The 22,428-nt window shown below is 44.7% G+C and overlaps 1 protein-coding gene across 6 annotated transcripts in view; it reads left to right on the forward strand.

Moving 5' to 3' along the window:
- KCNIP1 (potassium voltage-gated channel interacting protein 1) overlaps positions 1-22,428 on the forward strand; it is a 302,655-nt gene that overhangs the window by 274,402 nt on the left and 5,825 nt on the right. For all 6 annotated transcript variants that reach the window (XM_052684938.1, XM_052684939.1, XM_052684940.1 and 3 more), the window contains exons 2-4: positions 15,461-15,585; positions 21,347-21,416; positions 21,959-22,029. In XM_052684938.1, coding sequence (XP_052540898.1) covers positions 15,461-15,585; positions 21,347-21,416; positions 21,959-22,029 — 266 coding nt within the window. The remainder of the gene's footprint in view (positions 1-15,460; positions 15,586-21,346; positions 21,417-21,958; positions 22,030-22,428) is intronic.

The raw sequence follows: 22,428 nt of genomic DNA on the forward strand, positions 1-22,428 counted from the left end.
AGTTGGAAACACACTATGCACAGAGGCCTCGTGCTTCTTGGGTGCCATAGGACCTCTCCGTTCAGGTGTGTCTGTGGTCAGAGAGCTGCTGAGCACAAGGATTCCTGTGGTGGGTTACCAACCCCTCATTTTGCTGCTCTTCAGAGATCACTAATAGAAATTTAAGCAGGAAAAGATGTTGTCTTGTTTTAAAGCCTGCTTTGCGTGTCATTGATGTTGATGCTAGTTCAGCTCTTGAGACTTTTTTCTTGTTTCAGGCTTACGGTAGTGAGAAAAGAACCTGTCTCCTTTGGCTGAGGGGCCAGCTGGGATAGTGCTGATAGTAACAGAGCTCCAGCTGACACTGTACAGTGAAGTTCCAGCAAAGATATCCAACTAACTGATGGTCATACTCTGTTGCTTTCTCAACCATTTAACCTGCTGCCCACGTTTGCTTCAAGCCTTGGGGTGCTCACAGTGCGTGGCACGGAGTGAAGTGGCCCTTTGTGCTGTTCCCGGAGCTGTAATGGCTGAAGCTGCAGTTGACTTTGGAGCAACTGTTATTCAGTCTGTCTGAATAACTGACATTGCTTTGCACAAAACTTTTTGTTTAATACAAATTCTCGGAGGAAGAATTTACCTTAATTCACTCCAAGATGTGAGGTAGAGAGGGAGATGGAAGGAAGGTGCTCAGTGATGTTTCCAGCTGTATATTTGGTTCGATTTTCTCTGTACTTCTAGTGGAATCTCAGGTGTTCATGTTTTGTTTCATCCTTGTAGATTGTGGAGCGGGGGGTGGGAATCTAACTGAAGCATCTTGAATGGTGTGGGTTTTATGTTTATTTGTTTTTAAGCCTTGCTTGTATCTTCCTTTGGCAAAAAGGGAAATAATTTGCACTGTGTGGCAGGTTTGGGCCATTTATCTGTCAGTAGTCACATCTGGGCTGTGTGGTTAACTAAATGCAAATGTATTAATTATAATAAGGAATGAGGAAATGAAATGCATTCTGTCTCAGAGATCCGGGCTGGCCATGGTGATTAATGACCATCATTGCAGCAGCAGTCTAAACACAGCTTTGCGTGCCACACGGCAATTGCCTTGTGCTGTAGTATCATGCACTAAGATTCGTTACAAAGGTTTCTGTGCTTTGATGGCTGTGCTGCACTCTGTATCAGTGGGAACATGGCTGAAATTCACACACAGGGTCCATAATTTATTGATGTGCCATGAACCTGAGCTGTTCTCCATAGGGAAAGGAGAAAAAGTACTTCAGGAGGAGAAAAAAAGAAAGCAACTGTAAAAGAGCTCCTGCCCAGCGAGAGCTGGTCATTAATTTATTAGTCCACTGTACAGGCTTATTTTGGTGTGAAGCTGGGCGGCTTGTCTGATCTTGTAGAAGCTGTTTGGATGTACGAGTTCAGCTCTGGCTGATTGCTGGGGAGCCAGACAAGAAACCAGCATCTTACTGGGTCACAGAGTTAGTTCCTATATTAATGGTGCATTTTGGCTTCTGTAATGCCTGGTGGCAGCCGAGACCTGAATGCTGCACAGGAACAGACTGAAATGAAGAATCTGTGCAGGTTTTCTCTGCGTCTGAGGCTGTGGGGCAGGCTGGGCATGTCAGGTGGGCTGTGGGGCTGGGCTGCATGCAGAGCCCCTCCTGCAGTGTGAGGGTCTGCGCCTTCCCTGCAGGGATCCCTGTGTTGGATTAGTTCAGCCAATCAAATAAGTACTTTCTTAGTGAAGGGCATAAGTCTGTCTTGTATAATGTAACAGAATCTGAGGGTTGTAAATCTCTCTGAAAATTTGCTTTATTATGTAGCTGTTGCACTGGGAACTTTGAGTACCTCTGCAAGATACGACTTCTACCAAACCCTGAAGTTCAAAGTGCACACACAAGCTTAATACAGCCAGACATCTAAAATAAAATACATGTGGTAAGAGCTTGTAACTGCATTAAGTGAGATGGCAGCAGTGTCTGCTGCCTTGGGATAAGGAAGGAGCCCTGTTCTGAGCCATCTGTGCTGTGGGCAGGAGCATGGAGGTGGCAGCCCACTTCCTCTCTAAATACTTGCGTGTCTTTGTTATTGGTTTGTTTGTTTGTTTGTTTTTCCAGTCCTGCCAATGCATTGCAAATAGAAATAATTCAATTTCTAGATATAGCTAGGATTATTTTCCTGACTGAGGCTTGGTGAGCTGGGCTCTGTGTATTCCAAGCCCTGTGAGGTTGGCTTGGCCTGCTAGCTGCTCACCTGGCTGACACTCAGTAGTGCAACATCTGCCATTGGGAAGAAATCCCAATCAACCTTGCTGCTTGTTAGAGGTGCAGTGTTAGCATACGTGGGAAGCAAATGCTGTGTATGCATCCAAGAGGGAAAGATGAGATGAGAATTTGTCTTTATTTTCATACAAGAAATTAGCAGAAAGAACAGATGCTAGTTTGTGGATGTAAAAAAAATTATTCTTTTTCCTTTTGCCTCTGCTTCTTTGGTATTTTAAAGTGATGTTATGAGGCTCTTTAAACCAGTTTCATTACAGTTAATTCTCCCTCTCCTGAGGCAGCTGCAGCTTTACGTGACACATTTTTATTACACCCACAAGCTTTTCACTTGCTAATAAATAATGGTGGTAGATTTTTTTTTAATGAAATAAATATGGCCTTTCACTGCAACAGAAAGGAAAAATAACTTTTTTCTCCATGCATTTCTAAATTATAAAAACAAGTGCTGTTTTCATTACTTAGTTCAGAAGGTACATGGCTAGATGACAAGGATAAGGATCCTCGACTCGTACCATTAACAGCAACATAGAGCACCGTGATACGAAAGGTGCCTGAAGTCTCATTTGTTGGGAATCCTGTAAGTGGAATCCTAAAGACGTTTGTAATGCAGTCAGTTGTGCTGCCAGCTGAAGGTCTGGCTCCTGACACGATGCTGTGGTAGGGCTGAGATGCTGTGTGCAGCCATGTGGGAGTGCTGCCTTCAGCTGGGAGCACGGCATGAGGCTGAGAGATGGAACCTGCTTGGGTTTAGAGGGTTGGTCCCTGCACTGACCCCTGGAACAGCTGTTGTGATGGCTTGGCTTGCTTGGGAAGTTGAAACCTGCTGTGCTGCACTGGTTAGTCCAAGCAGTCCAAACTCTCATGCTGGTGCTGATCACTTTGTCACCAATAGGAGCCATCCCCCTCATGCCCCTGTTTGCCTCATTGTCTCCTCGCTTTCAAAAACCTACAAGAGAGCTATTCTCAGCTGGTGTGGTTTTAAATCTAGAATCACTGCACTTAACTTGGATGATTTACAGCAGTACAGGGAGACATTTCTTTTGGCTGAAGAACATCCTTGAGAATTTCAGGGTAAGGCTGCTTTCCTTAAAGAAATGGAGTTGGAGAAGCTCATAATTGGGAAGGGATAGCTATTTAAATAGTCAATATAAATGGGACATAATTAACATTACCTTAATCCCTCTCCCATGGTTCTTAAATCCACACATGGGAAGCTCAAACTGAGGATGCATGTCCAAATGTATCTCGATTAAGTCCTAATTAACTACTTAAGTAGTTAATCCTCCTCTTAAAAGGAGGCTTTGCAGTGCACAGAGATAAAAACTTTCAATTGTCCATTTGATGGCTCTCTGATGGCAGTGCTCCTTGATCCTGCTGGGTGAGTGGTGCAATGGGGACAGTGGTTTGGGGTCATGGGGCGGCAGGAGTTCCCATAGCACTGTCCCCTGTCTGCTTTTATGCACCACTGACAGGAAGGACAGGACAGATGAGGGTGCCAACCCCGTGCCCAGCAGGGCAGCATGCTGTGTCCCCACGGTCAGGGCAGGAGGAAGGCAGCTGGCCATGGGGCAGGCCTGGCAGCATGCAGCCTCCCCTTGTGCTGCCCTGTGCCTTTTCAGCTCTAATTCTGCTTTCCCATTATTCTGGGATCAGGCCAAAGCTTTATTACATTTCTTGCAGATGATTAAAAGGGGAATTGAAATTGCAAGAGGAAATCTAAAGCATTCAGAATGGGGAAATTTTCCTTCTTTAATCTTGACTTGAAATACTGTAGTCAGAAGGAGTGAAGTGTTTCTGCCTACCTACAGCAAAAAGGAGGAACACAGCTGGATCAGCAGCCGTCCGCACTCAGATCTTGGTTCCCTCTTCCTTTTGCTGGTAGTCCTATGGCACATGGATGTCAGTGCCCAGAGCAGAATGGGGAGAGCTGATGGGCTTTGTATTTGGGTGCTCCTGGGCTATAGTGGGATGAGCTTAATGCTGATGGCATGTCCATCAAAACCTGTTCTTTGTGTCTTGCCCTGTTGCAGTGCTCTGCTCACACAGAATGGATGAGAGCTGCTCAGTATTTACATCACTTACATCTCAGCATTTACATCTCACATTTACATCTGAGATGTAATACCCTCATTTAATCCTGGTGATCTATGTTGTTTTTTTAACTGTTCTTTGCAATGCTTTCCTATCTTTGTTTCTCACCCACTTGTGGTTTAATGTGCGGCTCCATTAAAACAGGATGAAATAAATCAAATTATGGGATCTAATACATTAAAATGTTTTCACGGCTTCTCTGAAATCAAGTCACTGATAAAGTGTGTACTTGAGCACCATTTGCTCTAAGGGACTGGTTTCCAAAGCCTGCTCATGCTGCTAGCTGTCTCCCATCCCTCACAGGCACGACAGCTCCCAGTCCTGGATGCACATCTGTGTTGCTAAACAAAAGTAATCAGAACCAGCATGAAAATTTAATAAGCTGCATTCTGGCATTGGTCATGTTCTCAAGCGTGTATTTGTTTTCTGGCTGCACAAGTCCTCAGGCAGTGTCAACCAGAATAGCACTAGTTGTCAGGGGCACTGCTGTGGAGCAGCAGGATGCAGTGCTGGTGGTACTGTGAGTGCAGACTGGAGCTCTGAACTTGCCAGTATTCCTAGGGCGGTTGAGCAAAGGCATGATCCAGTCTGGGAAGCTGTAAACCTCATGGCCTTCTCTTTCCAGCTGGGAACAAACGTGCTTCAGAAGCAGTTTCTCAGACAAATAAGTGGAATTTTAGGTTTTTAACTTCAGCATGGTAAACATTAAATAATTGGGTACTTGAACTGCATGGTGACTTGTCAAGTGCACGGTTGTTCTGAGCAGGGTGTGTGCTGAAAGACTGTGTGGTGAGCCCTGCTGCCCTTCTGATCCTTCCTACAGCACAGTCCTCTGCTGTAGTGGCAGATTTGAAGGTTATTAGCGCTGCTAGCTGAGCTGATGTCTGGGAGTGAGTAAGAACAGCCCTTCTCCTGAGCCTTGCCTGCCTCGTCTGCTCAGGCTGTAGCCCTGAGCTGCCCACACAGCCAGGGGCTTGGCTCACACCATTGTATTCATCTTCCTCATCTTCCTCCTATCTGCTCAGCTCTCCAAGTCTGCAGCATCAAAGGTAGATGTTAAAAGAATCCCCTCTGAGGGGGAAAGCATATTGGGGTTAAGACTGGAGTTAAACCCTGCATGCATGAATGCACAAATAAAACATTTCTGCTGTGGTAACCCAAGGATAGCGTGTCCTTGGATTAGGCACTGAACTAATTACTGTTTGATTGCTTGATTCTCCCACATTATATATTCATTGATTGCTGTTGATCCAAAAGCCTTTTTCTAAGTGAAAGCGGGTGCAAACCAGTGCTCATGGAAATCAGCACGGTAATAAATCAGGGACTGGGAGTGTCTGATTTGCTTTTCAATGAGGAAAAAAACATTGGCAGCAATAATTCTTCTCAGAGAGAATAAGTCCATTTGTAATGCATTGTCTTGACTCATCAGAGGCTTTTTGATGAATAACCTCTCACTAAAAAACAATTTTTTACATTCAGTTGCTTCAGTTACAATTCAGAACTCTTCTATGACTACTTCATTTATTAAGTGCCCTCCAAAGAGCTTGCAGTATTTCTCTAGAAAAGCACAGTGCTTTGGGTTAGCATTCTTGCTGCTTCCTCTCTCCTTGGCTGCCCTGGAGCCCAGCCATGCCCCAGTGCTGCGTGTTGCTCCACTCTCAGGCTGGGTTCTGCAATGGGCACCCAGTAAGGCAGCAGCTCAGTGCAGCTGCTTGTTCCCTTGTTTCTGTCTCTGCCCCTTACCTGGACAGAACTGAGTAAAACCAGCACTACTACTAATGGCCCTCAGCAGCTGACTGCCTTTCCACATCCAGGAGTGATTGTGAGCATCCCAGAGCCACCTCAGTGCTGTTCTCAGCTGAGAACTGATGAGAACACTGTGTGCTGAGCATTAATAGCCTTTAACCACCCAAAAAGCTGAATGTACATCATACTGATCTGTCTGTGCAGGTGTTCAAAGTTGAGTGAAAGAAGTGATGTAATACATTCAGCTTTGTCTATAGATAATAGGATAAAATGGAAAGTGCTGCTGGTTCCATGACTGCGGAATGCATGCATTGCAGGAAATGCACTGCTGAAGAAAGGTGAAAGTTGTTCACCTATATAAAGCCAGTGTGTACATACCTTCCTTTTTCTTTTCAGCTGGAAATTTCCAACTGGCAATTCTATGTCAATAGAATGTCAATATGTCTATTTCTGTGTCAATACTGAACAGTGCACTGTGGTCCTTACAGAGCCTCTCACTTCACACTGTGGGTGGTGCAAAACAAAACTCTGTGCAATAAATTGGTGGGTTGTGAAATTCAGGGATCTGGTTGAGGAGCAATGCAATACAAAATGCAGTCTGCACAGCATCCCCTATTGCAGGTTTTCACTTTGCCTCCTTAGCAGCAGACCTGACCCAAGTAGAGGACAGAAGCTTTTCCACTGTTTCTGTGGTGTTTGTGAAGCAAATGCATTTTTATTTCTCAATGTGGTTTTGTTTCATAATAAAAAGGATGCTGCTGTTAGGGCTGCTTTGTCTGAGTAAGCAGAGCTTATTGGAAAGTTGAGCTGTTGAGCTTACTGGAAAGTGCAGTTAAAAAAAATTAATTCAGTGTTAAATACAGAATATGAATAAAAAACTTAGTTTCTAACTTTAATATTCAGAAAGATAATTAATTTTCAGTTGAATCACTGGAACTTGGCTTTAGGAAATTTCTCATCCAGTGTGCAGAAACCTATTGTTACACAGAGCTTTGCGCTGTGAGAGAATTCTTTTCCCATCTGTGCAAAGAGAAGGCTTTGTTTATATCTGCAAGGTATTATTCAGTCTAAAGTCTTGATAAGGCATAAGACTTCCCAATATGGAGAAACAGATTATCTTTCCCTTTTTTTGCTGCACATCTATTGTATTCTTGCTGTTTTTTAATAATCTCTGATCCTTCTTTGTGTTTTCAAGTGCACTGTTTGCATGGGGACCTTGCCATGCGCTCACTGATTTCACCCTTAGTGAATCAGGGCACAGTTATCCTGCTTTGTGGAATGGCTCCATTCACGTTTCTGTTCCTCAGCTGGTGCTAACAGCAAACGTAGAACTGTGCTTATAAGACTTAAAGTGGGAAAGTTCTCCTTCCTGTCCTTGGGACACCCAGCAAACTGGGATTTCCCAAGCATTGGTTGGCTTCATGGTGACTGATTCAACACCTCTTGCTTCTGTCAAGATTCAGGACCCCTTTAAGCAGCCTGTTCATTCTCTATTTATTGCAGGCCTATCTTGGTGGACCAAGAAAGTCTTGTGATGAATGTGTGATAGATAGAGAATAGAATACAGGATATTAAATCTGGCAAATTATTTTTGTATACTTTTGGTAAAGCTGCTAATATGTACTGCTCTCATTAGTGTGTGCTGTGATCTGTGCCTGTTACGTAAGCCCACGGTTTGTTGCTGGCTCTTTGATCTTGAGTAGTCATGGAGTTCCAGCTCAAAAGGGGAAAGTGTACAGGTATCTACAGTTGTTCCTCTCAGGCATTCAGCATTCATTTCCGTTGTTGATGGTCTCACAGCACTGTCTTCTGTATCAGCATTGTTCTTCCATTACAGCAGCCGACCAGAGCACCTGCTGGGATTTTCTTGTCTTGGTTTTTCTCCCGTTGTGTTGCTCCTTCAGGCTCAGAGCTGCAGGGAGCAAGGCTGGCAGCAGTGCAGCCTGACCCAACCTGAGTGGTATTTTCCATTGTGTCAGCAGTGCTGTTGGGAGGCCATCCTGGAACTTGCTTCCCTCCAATACTAAATTACCTCTGTTCTCACACCATTCAACACCCACTCATAAAGACTTCAAGTAATTCTGTTATGCCTCCATCAAGAGCACGCAGTGCTGGTGTCATGTGCAGTGGCTGCAGGCCTGGTTCTCAAACAGATCCTGCAGCCCTCATGGTGCTGGGAGCATACTTGGGAAGGTGCAGGCTGCACGGTGATATGGGCTACATGCAGACAGTTTCTGGTCCTAACAGTGGGTGCCAGGCTGACCAAGGGAGGAGGAGCTGCCCGGGATGGAGGCAGTCATATTCTGATCAGTACTCTTGCACCTTTTGAAGCTTGTTGCTGCTGTTGAAGGTTATTGCCGATCATCTTGTACACCAAATTCTCCAGTAAAAAGAAGCTGATGCTACAAGAAAGTATATGCATATCTTTATAATAAATTTTCTTGCTTTTAACAAACTTTTGATAATGAAATTCTATCCCAGAGTGTGAGGATAGCACAGAATGACCATGTTACATGTGAAGTGACTGCAAAGAGCACCAGTTCCATGGATGTGCAGGCCACCAGAGAATTCTTCACCTTACTAACCATTTGTTTTATTTCTACAGCTGTCAGAGTTATCTCTGGAGAGGAAACAGAAGGCTGGGGGGGGGCTCCTATTGCTTGTTAGCAGATTGCATGCAAATTCCTCCTTATCCCTTACCAGAGTGGCTAGGGTGGCTTTGGTGTTGCTGTCTTGCTGCATGCATGATTGCTTGCATGAGTGTGTGACTGCTGCATGCATCACTGCACGTGCTGCCCTGAGTCTCAAGTCATGCAGGGACAGCGAGCTCTGACTTCCTTTCCTGCCCTGCGGGGTAAGGGAAAGAGGCAGTTCAGCAAAAAAGAAAATGTGGAAAATAAATCTGGAAAAACTCTACAGTCACTGGGAAAGGGGACCGCGGCACTTTTACAGAACCCCACCAATGTCACGTTAATATTGAGAAATGACAAAGTTGTGTATGGTTGTCACATTCTTTTTGTTCAATTTTTTTCTTTTTCCTAGACCCTGCCCGATGGTTTTACGTGTATCAGAGAGGTAAAATTTAAACCAGTTTGACTCTATTGGTCATGTAACTTCTGGAACAAAAGTTTTCTTAAGCCAGGAAACAGTTTCACCCCGAGGCAGAGTTTCTCCCTTTTGTTGCTGGCAGCAAACGCACTGAAAGTGCTCAAAATCTGCCCAGTTCCCAGGCTGGGGCTGCAGGTCCTGGCTGCTGAGGACAGCCCCAGTCAGAGCATCCTGCATGTGGCACTTCAGCCCATGGTACATCGAGTCGCCTTCTTACCAATTCAGCTACTCTCCATGTTTTAAGATGGTATTCCAAAGCTTTAGGATTATATGAATGGGAATTTTCCAAAAATCATGAAAATGAGGTGATTTTTGTCACCCTTGTAGTGAGGTTTATTTGCAGATCCACCTTAGACCAGCATGGAGGAAATCACTTGTCCCAGAAGCACGTTCTCCACATCATCCCCATGAAAAAGCAGCAAAGTGCTCAGGAAGCTCTCAGTGGATTTCCACCTACTTTGACTATTTGTTTCCCTCATAAATGCTGCTTTGGAAAGGTGGGAAAATTCAAGGAAAAGCAAGAATAGCAACCCATCTCAGGCTGCAATGGAAAGCCACCCTGCTGTCTCCTACCCAGGAGATCAGAGCCTTCACTTCTAGTGCAAAGTGAAGTTAGTACATGCCTGCAAAAACATCTAAAGCCATATTGAGCAGTCTTCTAATTGCTCTACCTGATATTAGCTGTGCCAGAAAGACATTTTGGAGGGGCCTGTGGCCTCTGAGTCCTTCTCAGAGTTTCAACCCTGTTCTAGCTTCCCAGTGTGCTCAGTGGAAATGATCACAGCAGTAGAGGCAGAGGAAGTGATTGATGTTCTGCATGGATCATTACGAGGATTACCTGAGATAGACTGTTATTCCTCTTGGCTTTTTCAGTTCAGTTTTCGTCTTAATCTCAGGTTTTTGATCCCATTTGGGTTTGAGAAAGCTTTTTTCTCCACCTGGTGGTACTCAAGGTTCAGGTGGGCAGAACGCCCCTGTCAGACCTGGGTGTGTTTGTATGAGTTTGGCATTGCTGCTTTACTGGGGAAAATGGAGCTGAAAGTCAGAGGGGTTTCAGGAAGGAAGTAGGTCTGGAGAGATCTGGAGACGTTCTGTTGATTTATCAGCTCAAGAGCCCCCTTGGCTTGGAGATTAATCTCCATACTAATAATACTTAGTGCTTACTAATAAAGGATTGTTGAAGTTTAATTGAACATTGAAGGCTCATGCTTAGTTCTGCCTCAGTGGAAATGCACAGGAATTTGTGACCATTGCAACTCTTGGAGCTGTGCTCATATCAGCCTTTGCCCCTCCAGAAGCAGCATTGGGGCCATCTGGGTTTTTACTGATGACCATCTGCAGCCTCTCTTTGGGCTGTTGTTGGCCTGGGGTGTCCTTGAGGCTGTGAGATGGCATCACTGCTGCTCTGAGGCTGGGCACTGGGAATGCTGGAGGAAAGGGGTTGGCTCCTGGTGCTTCCTAATTGAGTCCTGTCCAGCAACAGCAGCCCCAGGCTTTGGAGCAAGATGCAGAGAGGTCAGTGCTTGCAGGGAAAGGCTGGGCAGGTTCCTCAGTTCAGGCCCCTTGGCTGTTCACAGCCACAGATGAGGAAGCAGCTGCTAAATAACATGCAGTTTTTTCTACTTTATAGTACACAACTACAGTTCAGCCTTGTCTGCAAGCAGTTCCATCTGTTCTGCTTATGCAAAAAGGGTTGTTGGAGCTGAAGAATATTGATGAGGTGTTTTTCTAAGGCCTGGCTGGAAGGTGCACTGCCAGCAGGGGAATTCAGCAGGGCTCATCCCCCTGCATGCCCTGCTGCTGGGGCACGTTCCTGGCTGGGAACAGCCCACGTTGCAGAGCTGTCCTGCCGTGTGTGTTACCCTGCTGGTGTGTTTCAAAGATAAACTGCCAGTGAAACAACTTTTTCCATACCATGGCAGATTAATGTGCTTGTGTCCAATGAAGTGGAAAGATCTGGAGAAGTGAAATACTGAAGCAGGTTGTGTTTCTTCAGATTGATTGGACTTTTTAAGATGGGGCTGAGTCCCTCTGCCAGGTGTTGTGATGTAGAGCAGCAGTCAGGTAGAGTTGAAAATCTCTTTTCATCAGTGGTGAAACAGTTTCGTCTGTAGACATGTGGTTGCTCAAGACAAGCTTCTACATGAGCGGGCTTACATGACTCTGGTTCATCACTCAGAAATACAAATTGTGCTCAGCAAAGCTTACAGCAGTGGAAGACCGATTGCACACACTCTAGGTGTGGAAATCTTCAAATAAAGATAGCAAAAGGTAAAATTTGAGCAAGGTATGGAAGGATGCATAAGCTAAGCTTTATTAAGTAATTCCCAAAGTGTACTCAGTTAAAATATTGATCTATTCTAATGAAAAATTGTTCTCTGCTCTCGGTAGGCAGAAGAAAAATGAAATGCAGTGTCTTCCATTAGCAGTAATCCATAAAATGTACATGGAAGTGCATGTGTCTTTGTGAAGTGGCTCTTTGGCACACGAAGTATGCCTACCCTGCAGGCAAATGACTTTTTTGCAGGGAAAAAAAGTAAAGCAAACTGAAGTGATAGTTATAACTTCGTCATGCTTCGTGGTAAGGTCACCCTGGATGCTTCTCCCAGCCAGAGGAATTCACATCCTGCTATCAAAGCAGCCATGAAAATACACCCAGAGGCTGAATTCTAAGCCTCAGTTCTATTTCCTCTTGTCTATCTCTAACTAAATTGTAGGCAAAACAATCTGGGCAAATGTGTGAGCAGTTCTGTACCTGCCAAGCAGTGCAGGAATTACTCCCAGGTTTCAGCAAGTTCTTAGGAGAAGCTCTGCAGAGATGCTGGAAGCAATGGCTTACCCAACCGCTGCTGCTCACACTGCAGAGGTGACCGTACACATTGCTTCTGTCACCTGGTCCCTCTGCCTTACTTGCACTTGCAAGTTGAAGGAGAAGAATATTTAAACCAATGCCATGCTTGTTTTGTGCATTCAGATCTCCCAGGCTGTTAGTCAAGGTTTGAGCAGGGCAAAAACAAGGAGTGTGACGCGATGTAAAATACTGGTGTCATACTTTGCTGATGAACACATGCAGGTTTAGTTTTATCACTGTTTTTGTACTCGCACTCGTCACTATAAAGTTAGTTTCAGTTGAAGTAAAAAAAAAATAAAAACGCAGTGTTTGTGAGTGTGAGGGCTTATATTTCACAGTGATACGCTGGGAGAGACTGAGCCAGTGCGATAATGAAAATGTAAGAAAGAAATACAGCTTATATGGTAAAAGACAACTCTAGGAGGGGAGAAAAAACTTCCTTTTTTTGCCATTGAGGTGTATTTAATTTATTGCCTGAGAATAGAAGGAAGAGGTTTTGAAGAGCTGACTGAAGACAAAGCACTAAAAGGAAACAACAAACGGCAGCTCTGTTGGGGTGGTCTCCATGTGCAGGGCTCCGTGGCTCTGGGACAAGGCCCAAATAAAACCAAATATGAGGGTTAAACCCCTCAGACTGGCATCCCTCCTTGGTCTCATGGTTTATGTGAGATGACATAGCTTTTTCTCTTCACTGAGTTATAGGATATAAAAACTAGCTGGTTAGTATTTTACGCTTGCATCACTCACATCAGGGACAGCAGGGTAGCACAATAGAAGGGCTCTGGACCTCTGTGCATTTTGTGAAGGGTTTTAGGTGACCTTGAGTTAACAAAATGGTTTGCAATGTACAGGTTAGTGATCAGAGCCCATAACCTGGCTCCTTTTCTTACATGGTTTTCTTCTTTTTTTCTATTGTTCATTCCCCTTCCCCCATTATAAGCAATTTCTTTCCAGCCTTTCTCCCTTCAGTTTTTTCCACGTTGCTTCATCACCTGCCATCTGTTTCAAAGAAAATAGCCTTCTTCACCTTATTTCTCATTATCTGTTTCTCCTTTCCTCCAGCAGGCATCCTTTTCCATCTCCTTTCTTCTAACAGCAGTTAGCATTCCTCACGTTTTCCTGTTCCCTTGGTGTGCCAAAGCTGCCTCCTTCAGGTCTCTCCATGCCACTTGTCATTTCAGTCATTTCTTCTGTGCTGGGAATGACTGTAATATCCTCATCCTATTCCATGCTCTTACCAAGTCTCTTACCTTTATTCCCTTTCAGTTTCCCTATGACTTCTGCTAATACATATTTCCTGCACGTACAAGTGTGTGCATATATGAATTTGTACAGATATGAAAAAAATGTCAAGACATGTCAAAAGAAAAGATAAATATGTACTTATGGAGCCAGATGAAACTCAGGGCAGCCTGGTCTAGTATCAGATCTGGAGGTTGGTGGCCCTGCCTGTGGCAGCAGGGTTGGAACTTTGGTGATCCTTGGGGTCCCTTCCAAGCCATTCTGTGATTCTATGAGATTAATTGAAGTCGGTCTCTATAAATCCTATTAGGCATTTTTTAGACTCTGCACTGTCCTGACTTGAACCTGTAGATTTTCACAGGAAGTTTTGAAACCACAGTGAACAACTTAAACCCACTTGTGTTGAACGTGCTGGTAACTGCAGCTTGCTTAACACTGCTATTCAGTTGTGTGCTTAACACCCACAAGGTCAGCCTTCACTGTTTGATGCATACATTGGCACTTCTTGTGATCTGGAAGAGCATGAGATTGCCTTCTTCTCACCCCAGCCTCCCTTCCTGTCAGTAAGGGAGAATTCTGTTCTCTGATGTATCTAAAACATAGACGTATGCAAAGAGTCCTTGGTGTTGTCTTTGTTCAGCTATTGCATTTCCACTCTGGCTTTTGAGAGCTGTCTAGTCACTAACTTTTATCACTTCTCAGCTTTGGTGTTGACTTTCTTGTTGCTTACTGATGGGGGAAGGTCTTTAACTATTGATAGCACTGATATAAACTATTGCAACAGTGCCCAAATTCCATTGCCCACCTGTTTAAATTTCATATATTTCATTTGTAATTAGGCTGCTTTGTGTTGTCTGACCTCTTTGACTAGAATTAAGTTACTACTGCAGGTAGGACTGCATACTGAAAGGGGAAGCTGAAGTGATGTTGTAAAAGAGGAGGGGACTTCTGTATCAAACCTTGTCTATCAGTAAGAATTACAATGGTAATCTCATAACCTTGCACATTTTTTCAAGGCACCAATTTAGCTGTTTCAATAATACTGTGCATTGCACGCGCAGTCTGTGGTAATGGAGCAGTTGATGATCATTTTACTGAAGATGGTTTGGGGGGAATTGCTAGCTTTTATGCCAAGCCATCTTTGGGTATAAATGGGATATTATAGAGTATAGCCATGCAAAAAAAGGATTTGGGGTACAGGTGATGGCAGCTGGATGTGGGACTCAAGGCCAGTGGATGGTGCTCTGAGCACCTGCTCTAGTGTAGGTGTCCTTGTTCATTGCAGGGAGTTGGACTGGATCTCTTTTATGGGTCCCTCCTAACTCAAACTATTCTATGAGTTATGTCAACTGAAAGCTGCCACTGATTTTTGAAGTTTAAATAATGTCAAATTGACACTTACTAAGCACTGGAATATTTTTTGGTGTTACCTGCGCTGTTGGGGAAGCAGGCTTGACAGGTAAAAAGGTAAGTCAGAGGAGAGGTGAGGTTAAGAGAATCCAGCATGAGATGCGTCTCAAATGTTTTTCCTTCTTGTTGGAGAGCAATCTCCTGAATAAAATACACGACTATTTTTTCACTGCTTATCAGTTTCTAGAAAGCCGTGCAGAAGCAGGTTGGATTCATTCAGATTCAGTAACTGTGGGCATAATTTGAATTTCCCTTGGGCTGAAAGCGACCTTTGGTGTCTGGGCAGCGAGCCCCTCACTCACTCAGCATACAGAAGAGTTTCCCTCACTGTTTACCCTCAGTGTAATGTCGTTGTCTAATATGCTTAAGCATGACTGCTCTCTTACTTGTATTTGCTCAGCTTTCTGTCAGGTCAGTACTTGGAAAGGCCTGCTCTCAACGCCATTTCAGTATTTAGATAAGAGTATTTGGCGTTGCCTTTTAGAGCAACGTGTCTGCTGCCTATCCTGTTCTCCCCATCAGTTTTGGCTTTGTGAATGGGGTGCTAATTGGCCCCAGTAAGAAGTATGAGCTATTGCTTTACTCACCTGGCTTTTATTGTGCTTTTGAAAATTTGAAAACAGTGATACAGATCAGTTCTGTTGATGGCTTCTTTTTTTCTCTATTGCTCTTGAAATCCAATCTCTTACCCATTGCTTTAACAGAGCAAAGCTAACAACCAAAATGAATATCTTCCTGTCTTCTCTTTTAGATAAAATCGAAGATGAATTAGAAATGACTACGGTGTGCCACAGACCCGAAGGCCTGGAACAGCTTGAAGCACAAACCAATTTCACTAAAAGAGAGCTTCAAGTGCTTTACAGAGGATTTAAAAATGTAAGAACAGCACTGCAGTGAACTGAATCCAGTATGTGTGTCTCCACCAGCCCCAACTGCTCAGATGTGTTTTGAATCATTCTCCTGCTACCTACCAGCAGTTCTGCATCTCCTCTACCACAGCAAAACGAGCTCACAATCTACCTTTCCATCTAATATTGATGCCCCCATAATCTGCTTAAAATGGGGATTGCATGAGCACATCACACTCCTTACATTTACTCCCTAAATGTCACTAAAGGTGCTGCAAATTCCTCAGCTGTGCCTATACTTCAAGATAATCTGCAAATGTTTTCATGTTAATTTAATTTTTGCTTGCTCGATTCATGCTGCAGTTGAGCTGTGTTGTTTGCTTGGGATGCCTGGGATTTTTGTTTTTTTTTTCCCCCTTTCCCTACCTTGGATAATTCTTGCTATTTGAGTAGGATGTTATTAGAGCACATTAGGACTACAAAGTCCAGGGTAAGCAGGGAACAAAGCAGGAGCACAAGAGACCTCAGAAGGTAATGGGTATCAGGGCGAGGGGTAGGAGACCACAGTTTAGGTGAAAGGGAATGTGTCAGCTGTCACAGCTGCATGCACACAGCAGCAGCATGCTGGTCTTCATGAACCTCAGCCAGAGCCAATTCTCCCTGGTAGGGTTGGTCTCCACAGGGCTGTGAGCCTCACCATGTAGGTCCCCTGCTGCTGCCTCACAGGGACTCATAATAAACAGAAATGGGATTTTGAGGCTATGTGGAACAGATGTGTTATGGACCTTGAATGCTGAAGAGTCATTACGTGACTACCTGAGGGTCTGAGTCAGAAGGATGTTTTGTGTCAGGTAATGCTTTGATGGTGATTAATGAGTTGTTATTGCACTAGCTTGATAGATGCCATGTGGTTTTTAAGTTGCTCTGTTGGACAGTTGCAGTACTTCAGCTACTGTCATAGCAAAACACTGTAACTTCTTGTAAAGTCAAGTCCATTGGTTGAAGACTTGCCATAAAAAAATTAAGCCACCTTAAATGGGAGTCTTGTTGAGGGAAACCTGCTGGATGTTGTGAAGGTCCTTTCTTATTTTTGACGTTCTTGAAATTTGGTTGCATCCTATCTCCTGCACATACCTGACTTCTCCAGCTCAGCACAGCTGTCTGTACCTTTGTTTATTGCATGCATTGTGCTTGTGCAGCTTTTGCTGGACTTAGGGAGGACCTCAGTCTGACCACTGAAGATGGACCTTATGAGACCTCATCGTGCTTTGGCTGGTCAGGTACAAAACATACAGCTTTGAAGACAAAGCTCAATAGGTTAATATATGGTATAATGCGATATAACCCCCTACAATGGGGAACAGAACTCAATGCATTCCTAACTGCTGTATTTTCATATCTTGCTGACATACCTTTCTTGCTGTGTATGGGAGCCCAGTGCAGGGCACCATCCTGAGAGGGAGAGGTTGAGTCAGCAGCCCTGATGCAAACCAGAGGCACGTGAGCCTTGCAGCTCTCAGCAGACTTGGGGTTTATCCTTTCCCCCTCCCCCTGCCCTCCAGTTTTGCTATCATTTTGCAGTACAGAGGCATTACCTCTGAGGGAAAGAATAATGATAAAAGTGCATTTAACTTGTGTGTTCGACCCTTCTGTAAGACCACACTGATGGTCTTGGTGTTCATTGGCAGTGCTGGCACGATCCTGGCTTTGTCAAGTCATTAGGAAAGCAGCGTGTTTCCTCCAGCTGCTGTGTACGCAGTGTGCATGAAGCTTTAATATTTAAAGTTTAAACTGAAAGGGCAGCTTTAGCATTTCTAGCCTATAAATCATGGTTTCAATAGAATGAGTAATTAGGCACAGTAGGCAGGCTATCTCAGCTGTTACCATATTTCCCCTTGTACCGAACCGTGTGCTTCTCGGGATGATGTTACAGTGCCATCTGGAGATTCAAAGGCCCTGTGGGAAAACAGTCATTTTTCTCTCCAGCTCGTGCTGCTTGCTCTCACTGATTGCACAGGTCGTGTTTAATCACAGGGCAACAGCTGGGTTACCACAGGGCCAGCTGCAGGCACTTGGAATAGCACAGGAGGAATGAGGTCCTTCCCAGTCCTGCTGTTTTCATACTTGGTTGGGTGGTCGTGTTCACAGACATGCAGCCAAAGGCAGCTCAGCACAGCCTGGTATTGCTTCCAGGCAAGCGCCCTGTCTGACCGGGGTCCTAATTCTCCATGCTTGTCTTTCTTAGTGTTCCTTTGTCTCTGAAGTCTTTCCCTACACACCTGGGCAGGTGACAGCGCAGGCAGTGAGGGGCACTGGGAGGTGCATCTCTGCTTTCCCCGAGCCCTGTGAAAAACTGAGGGGGTTCTGGGCCAACAGGACTGGCAGAAGGGATTGATCAGGTGACAGCAAAAGCTGCCAGCTGCTTGAGCAAAAGCAAGTTCTGTGAAAGTACGGGATTTGGGGGGCAGAAAAGATATGTGCAGCTCCAAGGTTCTAGAGGAAATCAAGTGATTCTAATCCTTCAGACTTGCTGATAGGCTTTTGTGTCTTCAGTTATGTTTCTGCAGCCAGTAAAGCTGCTAACTGAATAGTTATAAGTCTGTTCTTTTTCTTCTTTTATTTCTGTCCTTACAAATAAATGCTGGCTACTCACAGTGCTCTAAGACAACAAATCCTGAGACAGAAAATGATACATTCTGATATGCACTATGCACCCAGGGCTGACCCATAAGGGTCTCTGGGCTGAGAGCTGCCCTGGGAAGGTGGTGGGGAAGGAGGGGAGGGCAGAATTTTGTTGAGGAGGGTGGGCAACAGCCAGGAATGCAGCTGGGATGGGCCGTGAGCTCAGGCTCCTCCTGGTGTGTGACTGCTCAGATCTGTCGTTTCCACACTGGACTGGTGGAGGCTTGCACCAAACTGCAACTCAGCCACTCCAGCAAAGCAGAGCACAGCAGCCAGACTGGCTGCATGACATGAGATGCTTGGGCTGAGGGCTTTGGCTGTAGCTCTGGAAAAAGCAAGATAACTGAAGCAGCAAGAAGTAGAGTCTGGTGGGTCTTACCTTGGTTCAGCTTAACAAAATAAAACATGGTTGTTTATACATACATGGGAAGAGAGAATAGTTTGAGCTAGAAAGCAGTGTTGGCATGGGGTGCAATTAGAGGTTTCTGTTCCCCAGGTGAGTGAGATGTTTGGGGAACCATTAATGAATGGGTGGGAATGAGAAATTGTTTGTAAGATTCAAATTGATAAATTGTTGATGTTTAAGGGATCGCCAACAACAGAGCTTTTGGCTCAGTAATTCAACAAGTCCTTTTTGGACTTTCTCATTACTTGTATTCTTTGGATTGAGTGCATGAATTTAAGAGGATTGGGATCTTCATGGGATTTTCTGCTTTCTTCAGGAGGTTCTGCCCTATTAGGGGAACAGCTGCTAGCTGCGAGGGACACTGCAAAGACTCAATGAGAGAACAGCAACCCCAAATAACTCAGGAACTGTTGGGAACACTCTGGCTTTGCTGTAGCATGACTATTTTAGCAAATATGCAGTATGTGAATGAGTTTTCTGTGAGACGGGATGACTGAAATAAGTCTGGGTTTGAAGACCAAAGCAAGCAGTGTGAACGAGATAAGGAAGTTCTGGTGTTTTCATAATGCCATAAATATACTGCTGGCTCTGAGAGAACACAAGAAAGGCAGCAAAGTAATTCCTGATTCTAGCAGAAGAAAGAACCCCAAGTGCAATTTTTCTTTGATTTTTTTTTTTTATTTCAAAGTGTGGTTTTCAGCTCCCTTGTGGTTTAAGAAGTCAGAGGAGGTCGATCCATACACGTGACAGCTGCCGTCAATGCCAATGCTTGGTAGCTAAATTTTGGGAACAATACCAACCAAGTGTTCACTTCTCATGTTAGACACTTTGAAATAATTCATAGGTTTAAAAAAAAAAAATGAGGTGTTTACCTGAAATTTAACCCACTGCTGTCAAAGGAAGGCCTTGTGTGTATTAGAGTGGAAGGTGCTTTTTCATGCTGCTAGGAAATTTCTCTTGCATGAGGAAACCTGTGCTGCCTTCAGTGGAATTTCAGCTGGCACAGAGCTTACCTGCTCCTTTCCACAAGAGGGATTTCTTTGAGTCAGCTGCCTTAAGATGTGCTGTAGCACTAATGAGGCCTCTTGAGCTTTATTCGACTCTTACAAAACAAAATGGTGATCAATTAAGTGTAAATGAACTGCTACAAGCATATGTGTCTGAAAGCAGCCCTGCTATGTAGAGCTAAGCAGGGCGATCAGTGTCAGCACTGCGCTCCTGGAGGTTTGATGCAAACTTCCATTTGGCTTCCAGATAGAACATCAGAAGCAAGCAGGGTTGTGCGGAAACTCAAAATGTAATCAGGCCCAATGGCCAGACCTGCTGTGAGAGACCTCACCTCTTTGAGAGCAGTGCAGCTCCTCTCACTGTGCCTGCCCAGTGCTGATGCTCTGAGGCTGGGGGCACAGGAACATGAATGGTGGCTGGGGCTGCTGGGATGGCCTGGGGCAAGGGAAAGGTATGGAGAATGTAATGCGTAGTCCCTGTATTTATAAACTGTCTTAAAGCATTGCAGTGGCCAGGAAGAAGGCATCTACTGGACCGAAGGAAGGAACTCAGACCTAATTGCATTAATTCCAGTAGCAAAGAGTACAGACTGTGTGTGATTAGGGGGGTGCCTCTGGTGTTGCCCCAAGTGCCCCTCCTTGCTCTCCTGTGACTCACACAGGATGGAGCGACTTCTTTATTCTGCCTTCCCGTGGTTGGGGAATGCAATGTCAGCAGCAGGCGATGCTGCAGATCAGACGCTTTTTCTGTTTATAAGCTTTTCTTGATGGCAGAATTTCTCGTCAAGGTCCTTTTGTTCTTAAAAGACAACCTAAACAACTCATCAGTAAGTCAGTCGCTGGCTTGAATCTTCCTCTGACTTTGTGTCACCGATTCAAAGGGATTTTCTCAGGCTTCCTAAGTTTGCTCATCCCAAATTCAACGACCTGTAAGCAGCTGTGAGGAATGGATTCTGTCAGCCGCGCTGGTTAGGTAAAAATATAACTGTGGTTGAACTCAAGCGTGCTCTATCACAGGATGGATGAGTTTTTAAACAAAGTCATGCAAACAGAGCCTTTAACCAAGATGAGGCTTTGGAGTTCTGAGTCTGTAAATAAAAACGGGAGAGGTTATTTTGTGCGTATGCAGAGGGATGGGCAGTGGCTGACTTCCCTTGGTTTGTGAGAGCTGGAGTTAGGTTGTTTAGATTTGGCGTTTGCTTTATAATAAAGCCTCTGGATTGAAGCACATAACAAAGCTAAACCTGGTCCTGAATTTTACTTGGGCTGTCCTGAAGGGCTCTTCTGGTTTCAAGCCTCATACCAATGCTGATGTTTGAGAATTTGCTGGTACGTACCGTTAGCCTCCATGGAGCTGGTGTGAGGGGCAGGACAGGGAAGCGATTGCTGGCAGTGATTTGTAATGTATTAGAGGAGGCCTTCGTGTGACAGAAGGCACGAGCTGGCTGTCCAGTCATCTGTTAAAACAGGAATTAAACACTGCTGTGAACCAAGTCTGTGAGATGCTTAAGATGGAATTGCAGCCTGAATTAACTTTAATTTCTTCAACTGCACAGCCCATACATCCAGAATGCTATGGGAACAGGGATGCAATTTGTATCATTGCTCTCTTTGGGCTTGTACAGTTTTGCAAATGAACCTTAACAGAGCTGGGGTGTGTGTTTTGATTTGGTTTTGTTTCTTTTTTCCGACAGGAATGTCCTAGCGGGGTGGTTAATGAAGAGACGTTCAAACAGATCTATGCACAGTTTTTTCCTCATGGAGGTAAGCAGGATGCTTTGTCAGGTTCGTTGAAGTGTGACTTAATGCAAGATGTCATCTGGCTGCAGAGCTCTTGGATGCTCTGTGCTAGGAAAGTGAGGTAAGGGCTGCAGGGTCTTACACAAAAACACAACCAAGGTAAGAACACTGATGTAGGCCCTTTGAAAAGCTATTTAATGAGAATAAAGGCAAACCCACATTAAAGATTGCCAGTAGTTGTCAGCCACAGAGCAGTGTGCTGCTATGCGATGGAGTTGTTGCACTTGCTGCTGGAGCTAGTACTGCACTGGCCCCAGAGATACGCTTATGTGCTGCTTTTTGCTCTCGTTCTTACAAGCACAGCCCCGCAATCCAGATCATGTCCTGTGCAGTACAAGCTTTTGCATTCAGTGGGGTTGGGTTGTGGTTACTCCAAGTCCATGTTAATATTTACTAGCTCACAGAGTGGCAGTGCTTTAAGGATGGCTTTATACTGAAAGAGTTTGCTGAGAACCAGTGGTATGTAAGGAGCTGTTGTACCAATTGGTGCCTTTTGTGTTTTCCAGATGCTAGCATGTATGCACATTATCTCTTTAACGCGTTTGACACTGCACAGAATGGCTCAGTGAAGTTTGAGGTAACTGGTTTGCATCCTGTTTTAATGCCCTATTTCTCAGTTCTGTGTGTTTCAGCTTCCCATCCATTTTTCATCGTAAACTATGGGATTTGCTGGGCTATGGGCTGGAGGGCTACAACCAGATGAAACGTCAAAATCTCATTCTGTTTAATGCAGGCTTCTTGTGCAGATGGATTGGCTTTCTTCCCGCTGGAGAAACAAACAGATCGTGTTAGTCAGCAGCATAGGAGTGTTAGTGCCACAGGGAGAAAGTGCAGATGGTTTGTGTAACAGAAAGCACAGGGCAGTGACAGTCCCATGGAGCAGAGACCAGCGAGTGGCACAGATAATGTGGTTGTCAAAGAAAGGCCAGAGAAGCTCACGCTTCCTGCAGCTCGCATGCGTTGCAGGGTTTCACGT

This window comes from Tympanuchus pallidicinctus, unplaced genomic scaffold (genome assembly GCF_026119805.1).
Source record: "Tympanuchus pallidicinctus isolate F22 unplaced genomic scaffold, pur_lepc_1.0 scaffold21, whole genome shotgun sequence".
NCBI lineage: Eukaryota > Metazoa > Chordata > Aves > Galliformes > Phasianidae > Tympanuchus > Tympanuchus pallidicinctus.